Below are 12,411 nucleotides of genomic sequence, written 5' to 3' on the forward strand. Positions count from 1 at the left end.
TCTTTAATTAATCCAAAAGGAAAGCCCTTATGACACTTTAGAAAAGTATGTTACCACAGCTTGATAACGATTCAAAACTGGGTATTGCCATTTCCGTAAAAGTGAAAGTGTTAGTAATAAGGAATGGAAATGCACACGCCACTTTCACACACCACGGTTTTCCACCTGCCCACTCCCTTTCATAGCCGTTCATTATTTCGCCTGATCTTTAAAGAGCCTTTTATGACCGAGGGCAAATCTTTCAGCCCTGCGCCTCCCATTGTCCTCAAGCCCTATTGCATGTGTGGCAGGTTACATTTTTCCACGTGGCAACTAATCTTCAGCATCCTCACCGTTCTAGTGGTTGCCTCTCCCCAGTACAGGCAGCGAGACTGGTTTGTGCTTATCCCCTCAGGGCATGTTTCTGACAGCAAAAAGCAGGGAAAAACATGAAAAATACTTTCTTTCTGGCTTCAAATATCTAGAAACTTAGGAAATAGAAAGGAATTGGGCACAGAGAAACAATTTGGAAGAAAGCTGGAGCCAGGCTTTCCAGGACCCCTCCTTCCTGCCCCTCCAGATTAGAAAAATGATTCCCTGGCTCTGCAAGTAAGATTCTGCTATATGCTGGTGGAATGAGGCCTTAAAAATTCATAAAGTCGAGCTGGAGAAAATATTAAAAGTATATATTCCTCCCACCCATCAATTTCTAGCCTGAGATTTGTGCCAGCCACGTGTGGACACATACAACTTTCCTGAGAATCTTTGTCAGCACATTGCTCCATTATGAACTGATTAAAAACTTTAGTGTTGAGCCAATCCATTCCTAGGCAACAGCTTTGTCCCTGCATAAGAAGCTGGTAGGAAGAGATTAGGACCACTCTCAGAAGTCATTGCCGAGTTCGGAAATACCGACAGAACTAATGAGCCCAAGTTAGCATGAGGAGGACTATAGAATGCTTTAAATTGTTCTAGTTCAGTGCAAGATAGTCGGAGGAGGAAAGGAAAAAGGAGGCAAGTTCTATTCTACTAGAGGTTGCCAACCAAATTCTCCGAGTCTCAGGAGACGAGCTGGAGTAGGAGTGTGTCACTCCTCCTACAGCGCTCCCTAATACTCTACTCCTGAAGACTTCTGCTGACTGCTGTAATTCTACCGCAGGTGCTGCAACTACTGAAATCACCAGGGATGTTATGTTGGGTCAGATGGATGGTTAGGGATGGGGAGTAGCTCATAACTTTTCCTGCCTATTTTGTTGGCTTTGGCTTTTGGAAGATACACATCTACAGGTAAGACAAAGAAAGAAGGCAAAAAATACATAAACGCATGTGTATTCACATACAATTAGTAATGTGCAAAGTACTTAAGACAGGCTTTTAAAGTCCACTTATAAATACAAATTAAAAACTGGAACAGAAAAGGTGGAAAAAACTGGCAGCGAAGCAACGAAGACTCCACATTTCTTCTGAGACCTCATCACTCTCTCACCACTGGCCATATTCTGCTTCACACTGCTAGTTTTGTTTTTCAAATGTAGGCCTAATAAGTCCCTTTAGAGCAAGGACTCTCAGCATAGGCACTGGGTAGGTCATCAGTAGCTGTCTGTCATTTATTATGTAGCCCCTCCTGTCACTCCAGTAAAACTTTAAGTGCATCCAGGGGTCCTTCCTTCAGATGTCTGACATCATGGGATATTTAATGAGAAAGCTTAATCCCTATCTGTAATGCTCTTCTAAAAATTTGGGACAGGGTGGGTCTTCAACATCTTACAGTATCTTTTGATTGCTCTCAGCAGAGGTCTGACCGGTTCTATGAATCAGCCCTGGCTTGGTGGCCAGTTAGTGTCATACTCTATGAAACAGTACCCCAGTAAATCACACTCGACTCTTACCCAGAATGTGCTTCCCAGTATCATACAAAAAACGAAGTTTTGTTAAAATTTTCTCAATGATTCTGTATCCAGTTGGTGTGAGCAAAGACCCCCAAATGCTATTAAACTCCTTAGTGATGTGAACCAGATGGAAAATAAACAAAAGAATTCACAACTCACGTTAGACTGAATTGAATGTCTTTAATTTCACACAATGAATAACATATGAATAGGATTAACTTTTTTTTTTTTAATAGTTAAGTGCTGTATACTGTGCTAACCTGATCTGGTAGCGAAAAAGACTGAGCTTTCTTTTAGAAAAAAATGTTTAAAACCCAACATCTAAGACCATGGGGGAGCATGACAGTAAGCATGCTAGATGGAGCTACGCCTCAAATAACAGCAAGTCCATGTTCATTTTAAATGTACAAAAATGCTTTATGAATAAAAACTGTTACAAAAAGAACATTTCAAACAATGTACAATTTTTCTTGCCTCTATATTCAATAAAATACAAATACATTTTTTGTTCTAAAATATGTTTACATACAATCAAAGTAGAACATGCAAATTACACTTTAAAAAAGGCTTTTAAAAACCACTTATGAATACAAACTAAAAATTAGCCAGCACGACTTGTAAGACAATCTTGTGCCCCATTTTTTTTCTTTTGAAATATATATGTACATATTTAACACGTCATGTGCATTTATTATTATTTAAGAAATAGATTTTTTTTTAAAAAAAGGAAGAAAAAAAGACCAATCTAGGGTGGAACTGCCCTTCCATGTTGATCAGCTGGCAGCTCCTTTCAATTTCCCCCCTTTAGTGTTTATTACACCTGGGCAAGTGGGCAATAGATATCCAGGAAGTTTCTTCCTTGGTTGATATGTGCTTCTAAGACTGTTCCCCAAATGAGTGAGTCCAACAGGGAAAGAAGACTCATCAGTGGGGTGAACTCTCCAAGAAACAAGAGGCAGAGAGGACCTTGTATTGTGGAAAGAAACTTTAAGAAACACCAAGAAAATGCTACGGTATATTACAGTTCGAGTTTCTAGGCACTGTGATGACATTATCTGTAAGCTCTGGCATTTGGACCACTGTGATACTATAGGGTAATGTTGAGAATAACGTCTATATTTATCTACTTTTACATAACGAGAAGGACTGAAAATCCTGCAACGTAACACTTAAATGGCTTTTGAGGCATTTCAGCTTCTGCCACCCCTCTCTCTCTATGCTACGGTTGGTATTTAAAGGCTTTGGAAATATGTATATAGACTTTAGACAGTTTCCAGGTAAATCTTTCTAGTGATAGGAAAAAAAAAATATTCTCCAAAAGCTCATTATCTGAATACTGTTGGGTAATAAGCTAGGAGTGGGATTTTCTACTTAAGTCTTAAAACCAAATCCTTTATGATCTGCATGTAGTACATCACCTTATTCTATAATTCTGTCACCACTTGCTTATCATATTTATAGACCCAGCAATGTGCAGAACACAAATTCTGACTGCCATTGAATATGGCCTCCTACTCCGGACAGCAGCCAAGTTAACATGCTAATCTTCTGCTAGCCCTTAGTCACCTTCTTTGGGCTGTCAGTGGCTGCTGATTCCTGGTCCTGCCAAGTCACAAACCAGCCCCTGACATGCTTTTCTTTTCTTTCCATTGACCTTTCTTCCTTGGGTTTTAGCCAGAGCCAGGCTATTTGAGGAAGTTAAACTTCTGCTCCTCTCACTTGAGATCAGGGGTGGAAAAGCAAGTGGCTCTTCCAGATACTTAGTCAGGTGGATTAAAGATCCATCATCACCTTCAAGGAAGCTTTTGTATCTAGATTTCATCCTTTTCTCATCACTAACCAGACTCCTTACAAGTGGGTCCATATCTGCTTACTGAAGGCAAGTAATCCAGAAAACAAAAGAAAAATAAATAAAAATCAAGGGATTTCTCTTATAAAATATTTTGTGAATCTGTATAAGGAGTACCATGTATCCCAAATGTCCTCTTCTAAAAAAGAAATGCAGCCCCAGAAGGCATTGTTGGGTGGCCAGAGACCTCCACAATCTGGGTCGGGAGAGCTGGGTTTTCTTTCCAGCTCTGCAACCAACTTTGGGCTGTGAAGCTGCATTGGCCCACTGCTGAGCTGAGTTTGGACAAGTGGGGAGAGGCTAACGGAATCGGGATAGTTAGAGAATCAGGAAATGGTTGTACTGATGAGATGAGTTAGGTTAATGAAAAGCAGCAGAAAAAAATAACATGATACTGAGAGAGGAACTGGGTGGTGGAGAGGAGGCTGTGTAGGTGATGGAACTTGCTTCTGCCTCCCAGCGGCTGTTTAGCATGCCTCAGCTTTGGTCCTCTGCAGTATTCCAATCTAAGGTCATACATGTAGAGGGTTCGAATTTAACTCACATGACCACTGTAGACCAGAATTCACGTGTAAGTTGCAACTCTGCTGTTAAATCTCTTGAAATATCTTTCAGAGGTCTGGAAATTATAACATACTCAAAGGTGTTTTGGGAACTTCTCACCTACTAGAGGTTAATGCCAACTAAATTTTGGGTCCTTATTAAAGGAGTCTGCAGAGTGCCTGCCAGCTCATCCTCCTCTGCAAGAAGGTTTATTCTGCTTATAGACGTGGTTGGAGAGATAGTACAACACAGGAAGGAAGAAGCGCAAACGAAAGAAAGAAGTGATTTCAAAATCCAGTAAGAAGAGAAACCTCTTTATGGCTGAATTGGAATGAAAATGGTTGCTGTTTCATAGCAAAGGTGGGGGTGGGGTGGGAGGGGCTAATTTAAACCTTCCTTTCAGGTGACTTTGGAACCACTCAGACATAGCTTGGGAATGACGAATCAAAAATGGCTGCTTTGATTTTGCTGTTCAACTCCTGTGAAATGCCAAAGGTCAACCTAGGTCACAAACTCAGTACCTAGGATGTAAGCTTTAAAGAACAGGAGAAGGCAGTCCTTTAAACTTACATATTGCTAGGATTAAATGCGATTGACCTCGTGGGCAGCAAATGATGTGAAGTCCATGGTGACAGACCAGAAGAGTATGACTATGCGGGTAATTTCAACCAACTGCTGGTGCCATGATGGAGCAGTGATGTATGCAGGCATATTAACTTGGAACTTAAAAATTTACTCACATAAATACTCCATCACTTATTCTTTTATGTTGCCAATAAAAATCCATCTCTAAGGAAATAATATTGTGTTCTGAAGTGATAATACAATTTCCAGCTGGTCCCAACTTCCTGTAAAGAAACTTAATTTGGAGGTAAACCAGATAGTCTAATTACCATCAGAAAATTTAATTCTCTCTCTCAGTGTCTCTTTCTGTAATCTACCATGCCAGGTGTTTGATGTCTTGGGGAAGGTAAGAGGGAGTAAGGGAGGAAATTGAAAATACTTATTTGAAATTTCCACAATCTGACTTTTAGAAAACATCTACGGAAATGGAATTCTTCATATTCATTTTGAGCCTGCTTAACATATTTTATTCGGGCTGCGGAAATGGATAATAGAGATGGAATATCTGTCCACGCTAAACCAATGGCTAGAGTACAACTTCGATGAGAAATGTACAGCTGAAATTGACCATTTAAAAGACGATTTGTCACACACAGTTTGCATCCATGCAGACTGATAGATTTATAATTACATTATGTACAATAATGTTTTAGTTTATTAAGGCAACCACAATTTGGATACTTTGTCCAAGGTGGCTTGATATAATTGAAGTGGTGATACCCTTTGAGCATTTTCCTTTTTTTTTTCCAGATAAGAACACTTACTCCCATTTGCTTTTAAGAAATAATTTTCAAGGGATAATGGACTTCTACTGTCTTTTTGTTTCCTTTTTTTGAACAACCTATGACAATCATTTGTATGAAAAAGATCAGGTAACAAGGCATTGCTAGACACTTGTCTTTCTGGTGGGTCTGGGGTTTCAGTTTTTGGTGGTTTGTCAGTTATTCCATTTGCTGCGTGGTATTAAAACCGTTTTATTCTGCCTATGCTCTGCTGATATGTTTTAAGTATAAAAATAGCCTGGATGACATCTGGGTCAACATATCCTTGGCTGCTCTGCGTCACTTATTAAAAAGGTTTTATCGATACTGAGTATGTTTCACAATGATTGGGATTCAAAGCCAGCTTCTTGGAACAGCATGCCAAGGGTGAACTTTACAGCACAGGTTAAGGATTACAATATTTAAATGTGTACCAAGAAAAACAAAAAAGGCAACAAATAAGTTAATGAAAAGGTGCAAGTACAATGGGCAAAGGAAAAGTAGGAACAGACAATGCTAAAAATCAGTGTATGTGCGATAGAGGAGGCACACAAAACATGTATGCGGGTCTAAGGTCGCCTATCACTAGAATTTCACCTTCTGATCACACAATTCCATCTGAGAAACTGTACGGTTAAGGGAAAGATTCAGGTCACCCGAAGATGACGTTGGTACCCAAAGCTTAGCAGAGCTTGAAAACCAAAAGAAAAAAAAAAAAAAAAAACCAATTAAATGGAAACGGGTTACAGCAATGCCAGTTGAGCAATCTGCAGCTTTTCTCCTCTTGGAATGTTTCCTAATTTAGGGTGTTTCCCTTTTGATTTCCCTGGCCAGCAAATGAAATCCGAGTCGAGGGCGCACCGTGGCAGCAGGAGGTCAAGAGAGCGCCACCAGCCTGCTCCTCCTGGGGGCCTTCTGGGGCCTGCGGAGGATCCAGCCGCACTGGAGCGCCGCGTGGTGGGAGCTGCGGTGAGGCTCAGACAAGCTGCTTCCTCTGGTGTCTCCCTGCTTTGCTTTCCCAAGAGCTCCGGATGGCTCAGCCCCGTCTTCTGGCCCGATTCTGCCTGCCTGTCTGGCTTCTGGAGAGAAGGGCGTGGGTGTCCCTGCAGCAGGGGGATTCCGCCCCCCGCCCCGGCTCACTGCGCTTCCCACGTGTCAGTTCCCTAGGCCCCAGGTGCAGACGCCCAGACCCGCCCTAGGGAAGGACCTCGCTCTCACTCCCTCGGGACTTCCTCTGCCTTTTGGCTTTCACCTCCTCTTCCTGGGGAAGGGGCTGCTGCGGGGGCGGCTGCTGTGGGGGCTGAGTGGGAGTCTGCGGTTTGTGTTTCCTCTTTCCGCCTCGGGGGGTCTTGGGTAGAGCGGGTGGCGGGGGTAGGGGCGGTGGTGGAGGGGGTGGCAGGGGCGGCGGCGGGGGCGGGGGCAAGGGCGGCGCCTCCCGGGCCATGTGGATGACGGCCTCGATGGTGGCCATGATGGTGTCTTGGCTGGTGGTGGGCTCCAGCACCAGCGGGCTCAGGCTGGGCTTCTGGCCCCTTTTGCTGGGCAGGTCGATGCATTTTTCCAGCACCGGCATTTGGTCCCTGGAGTCCTCATCGAACTGGGTGGGCTGCTTCCTGGGACGCCCGCGCCTCTTCTTGACGAAGTTGTTGCCTGTTTTTGATTGTCTCTGCAGCCGCTTGGCCTTCAGGATCTTGTTCACGTGGTCCAGGTTCTTCTTGGTGGACAGGATCTTGGTGTAGTTGCACATTTTCCGCACTTCGCACTGGATGGCTTCGATCTCCCTCCGCTTGAACCTCTTCTTCAGGGAGGAGCCGACTGCAGGAGGGGAAGAGAGAAGAAATTGAGCACAAGATGCGAGCTGCCTTCAACCCAGCCTCTTCACTGACAGCTAGCATTCTACTTGGCTATAAAGATTATGGAGAATTAATGCTATGGGTGTGTCTCCATGCCCAAGATGTATTCTTCCTTTTTATTTATTGAAATAAACATTTGTCATATATTTATTGTGTATACAAAGTACTTCTATTTACATTATTTCAGTCCTCTCAACAATTATGTGAAATATTGTCATTCCCTTTTTAAAGTTGTGGAAACTGAGGCTCACGCTGTTGAAGTAAACCGGCCTAGAGCCATGGGACTCAATGTCAGAATCACAATATCAATCTTCCCATTATTTCTCTGATTATAGAGGTAATTTTTTTATTCAGCCCTTTTGACATTTGATCTGATTCAATTTAGCACAGGATTAGATTTTTTCTTTTTTGTAGGTGTTGGATGAATAAAAAGGCACATGGGCCTCCATATGAAGTAATCGGGATCATGCTGATGTACTATCGATCTCGTGGAAGAGATGCTTTGGCCAGATCAAGAATAAGAATGTGTAACTGAAACTTTATTCCTAACCCTTCTCTGCTGACACAGGGAGGCTTATTTCCTGGAGCACTCTAGTTGTGATGGTATCATCTCCATGCTTTTTCCCCAGTGTTCTGGACTAGTCAAGTTGCCTGATGGCATTCGGTTAACCAGGTCCTTCATAACCAGTTCATCCTCTGGGAACCTCAGGGGAAGTATCAGCCAGATGTTTCTGAATCATTTACAGTACCCTTCCCAGGCTGGTGTTTGCAAAGAGCTCTTTTCATGTCCTTTTGGCCAGCTGCATCTCTATTTTATGAGCCGAACTTCTTGTCTCAGGAAGTCCTGCACTGCCGCCACTAAATGGCCTTCAGAACTGCTTAGTTTTGAAGTTCAGACACCATAAAGTGTGAATGGCTTCAAGACATAGCCATTCCTCCTGCAGAGCATTCTTTCTCCTTGTGTTGTTCATGAGCAGGCATATATGTGATACCTGTGTGCACATGCACACATACACACAAATGGGCACAAACACTCACACAGACTCCATGGCCCCACCTTCAAGATGGTCACTCCCCCTGGCTGTTTATAAACATTAGAAGTGTGTCTTCACTGAGTTCTTTGCTGCTGTGATTTACGCTACATGTTCAACTCCAAAGAAGCCCATGTGGAAGACCCACGCATATAGGGGAGTGTGTTGCATTTTGGCATTTTGGTTTATTGCTTCCTCTCATCATTTCTTTTTTGTACCTACTAATAAAGAAGCAGAATAAATATCTTAAGAGGGGAGGAAAAAGATGCTTAAAACATGGATACCATTCTCACTTATTCTTGGGTACTCCCACTTGATTCTTTCCCCTGCTTTGTCCCATTTCTCTCTCATGCTGTGCCCAGCAGATTGCCAGGAGGGTTTTATTTGAAGTTATTTACACCCCCAGCTTCATGGAGTGGGAAGAGCTGAGTCCCACAGGCCAGGTCAAAATGTTACTGCTTTTGGCCAAAGGTCAGTAAGACTGACCGAGCAATGAACAACTGCTGAATGATCTTTAAAATAAGTTAAAAAGATCAAAATAGAACAAAGCCAGAGTGAGCTTCTGACTATAAAAATAAAATTTTTGTAGTTAGTTTTGTAAAAGAAAAGGGTTGCCTGGTTGTAAGTTATCAGAGGCAAGAACCAATGCTTGTCTGTCTTTATGTTTCTCAGAGGGCCTAGCAGGGTGCCTTGTATATAAAAGAGATTTAAGAATTGTTTCTGGACTGACAAATCAGGCTAATCAGGTCTTGTAGTCGTATTCTTTAGAATAGTTCTAGTTTGGCTTTTTAAAGTGATCACTGCAAATATAGTGATACTAAAACTGAGCCCACCTCCGTGTCAGTGACAGATAACTTATCTTGTCCATATAGCTCATGAGTCAATGGCAACTAGTCAGTAATGCTCCACAAAACCTGACACTAATCCAAGCAAAGGTTTCATTTACAGTTTGCCCTCTCTTTAGTTTATATCATCCATAGAGGAAGCAAATGCTATGTGATATATTATATAATATAGCATGAAAGTATAAAATAAATTACCTTGCTGACATGTAATATAGCATAGAGGAATAAAATAAATCAATTAGTTGGCAATACTGTATTTGACCAAGTTAAGCTTGATGGAAATACTCCAGGAGCTGCAGGTCATCTGGAGAAAATATAAGCAATGGATTGTCACCCTATGTGTTGTCTTTTAAAAATGAAATGCCAAAATAAATAAATAAACCACCAAAACAAAATCTCCAAACCGAAACAAAGAAATAAACAAACAGAAACCTAGCAGATAGCAGATAATTCCATATCCAAAACTATGTGCTAATTTTTTTTTGGGGGGGGCGCTCTTTACAGTGAAACTGTATAATTTTTTATTACATCTTTGCATTAAAAAAGATTATAAAATAAAAATTAATTCTGATAGTGTAACTCTACCAAACAATGCTAAAAAATGACATAACCAGCTCTTCTGTGCCCACCATTCACATTTAACAAATGTTAACTTTTTGTCATTTTTTTCTCAATAAGAAAGACAACATTGCAGATTGAGCTAAGTCATGACTCCCTTTCTCCATTCCTTTCCCTTTCTTTTTTATGCTTGTTTTAATCCTTTTGCTGCATATACATGAGCTCCTATTGGTAATGATGTAAGAAACTGGGAACATTCGCATATTGTTGGTGGGAGTGTAAATTGTTATAATCATTTTGGAGCGTGATTGGGCAATAACTGTTAAGAATTAAAGATGTGCACATTCATTGTCCCAGCAATTTCATGTCAAGCTTGCCTTTCTTTACTCATATGTAACAGGAGGCAAAAGTCATACAATGATGTTCCCTGAAGCTCAGTGTATGACACAGAAAACTGAAAACAATCTAATTAATCAACTGTGATATATAAAGCAATGCAATATTATACATCGATTAAAATGAATAAACTGCACATAAATATCTCAACATGGTTAAATCTCGTTTAAAGAGTTGAGTAATAAAGGAAATCAGAAAAATACGCTTAGGTATACTACTTACATAACTTTTAAAACACACGTATTTCCTGAACTTTTATTTTATCTTCAAAGTCCTATTGTGGAGGTTTAAAGTGACTGCTGTGTAGGAGATCAACTGTGAGTCAAAGACTTGGTGGATGACTCACCTACTGCTCAATGTCTACTTCCCCCAAAGCAACCTCATAGAGTTTTAGTAAACCTCTAGAGTAGGGTTGTCCAACAGAGTTTTCTGAGATGGTGAAAATGTTCTGTATGTGTGTGCTGCCCATAGGCAGCCATTAGCCACTTGTGGCTACTAAGCACTTGAAATGTGACTGGTGTAACTGAGAAACTGAATTTTTAATAGCACGTAATTTTCATTTAAATAGCTACAGTGTGCCTAGTGGCTACCCTATGGGGCAGCACAGCTCTAGAACTAACTGCCTTGAAATACAGAGGACCAAGGACACACAGGGATTGCTTCTGTAAAATGTGGACTGTGGGAGACTAGGCAAACAAACTGGTGTTTTCAACAAATAAATTGTAGGGCAGGGGGAAGATGAAACTGCTCCTTCAAAGAGACTAAAGAGATAAAGTGACCTTATTTGGATGACAATTTGAACAAACTGTTAAAAGAGATCATGAAATAAATGGAAATTTGAACATTGGGCATTTCATGATATAATTACTGTTAATTTTCATAAGTGTGATAATTGCATTGTGATCACGCTTTTTGAGTGCCTATCTTTTAGAGATGCATACTAAAACATTTATAGATGAAATCACATACTATCATCTGGGGTTGACTTTAAAATATTAAGAAAGGGAGGAAGTAGGTGGAAATATTGATGAAACAAGATTGACTGTAAGCTAATATTGTCGAAGCTGAAGTTGGTATTGATGGGTACATGAGGTTTAATGCTATTCTGCCTACTTTGATGTATGCCTGACATTTTAAAATAATTAAAAAATTATTTTAAAAAATGGCAATAAAACATCTTAAAATCTTAGGGCTGGACAGTGCTCTAATTTCCACCCTCTCAGGGCTTTATTTCACCTATTTTTTTTTTTGAGATGGAGTCTCAGTCTGTCACCAGGCTGGAGCGCAGTGGCATGATCTCAGCTCACTGCAACCTCTGCCTCCTGGGTTCAAGAGATTCTCCTGCCTCAGCCTCCAGAGTAGCTGGGACTACAGGTGCATACCACTATGCCTAGCTAAGTTTTGTACTTTTAGTAGAGATGGGGTTTCACCATATTGGCCAGGATGGTCTTGATCTCCTGACCTCATGATCCACCCGCCCTGGCCTCCCAAAGTGCTGGGATTACAGGTGTGAGCCACTGTACCTGGCCTATTTCACCTAAATATTTTTTGAAAAATAAGAGGAAATGTTCTCAATGAAGGTCGTGCATTCACCACCTCCCTAGAAGGCTTACGCTTGTAGCTGCCCTCCTGGCTTAATGGCATAGAAAATGAATGAGTTCTCTGTGTTTCATGCTTTGACCAACAGCATAAATAAAAATATGCCATAAGCCAATCTCCACTGATGTCAGCAGGTATTATGACTTAATATCCCTCTTTGTTTTGCACATTATAATCTTTGGAGTTTTTCACATCTACCAAACATCTGAATTTCATTTATTTTTCCTTTATGCTTATTATATAAACTTTCAGTTCAGATTTGTTATCCCTCCATGTGAACAATGGAAGAATATGGTATAGAAGAAAGGACTCTGTGTAGAAGAAGCTGGAAAACAGTGGGAACAGAGATAAATCCCTTAACCCCTCCATCTCCGTTTCTTCATCTGTTACACTGGAAGGCTGAAGCAGATGCTCTTGGAAGTTCCCTTCTACATTTAGATTGCCATATTTCTTTTCTATACTCATGATCAATTGTGCCTCCAAA

At 41.1% G+C, this 12,411-nt stretch overlaps 1 protein-coding gene across 4 annotated transcripts in view; it reads right to left on the minus strand.

Annotated features, from left to right (window-relative positions):
• Positions 1-2,028: 2,028 nt before the first annotated feature.
• The window catches only part of SETBP1 (SET binding protein 1), a 377,101-nt gene continuing 366,718 nt past the window's right edge, over positions 2,029-12,411 (minus strand). For all 4 annotated transcript variants that reach the window (XM_032245407.1, XM_032245405.1, XM_032245408.1 and 1 more), the window contains exon 6: positions 2,029-7,460. In XM_032245407.1, coding sequence (XP_032101298.1) covers positions 6,841-7,460 — 620 coding nt within the window. In that variant the 3' untranslated portion in view covers positions 2,029-6,840. The remainder of the gene's footprint in view (positions 7,461-12,411) is intronic.

This window comes from Sapajus apella, unplaced genomic scaffold (genome assembly GCF_009761245.1).
Source record: "Sapajus apella isolate SASKATOON/1434 unplaced genomic scaffold, GSC_monkey_1.0 scaffold57, whole genome shotgun sequence".
NCBI lineage: Eukaryota > Metazoa > Chordata > Mammalia > Primates > Cebidae > Sapajus > Sapajus apella.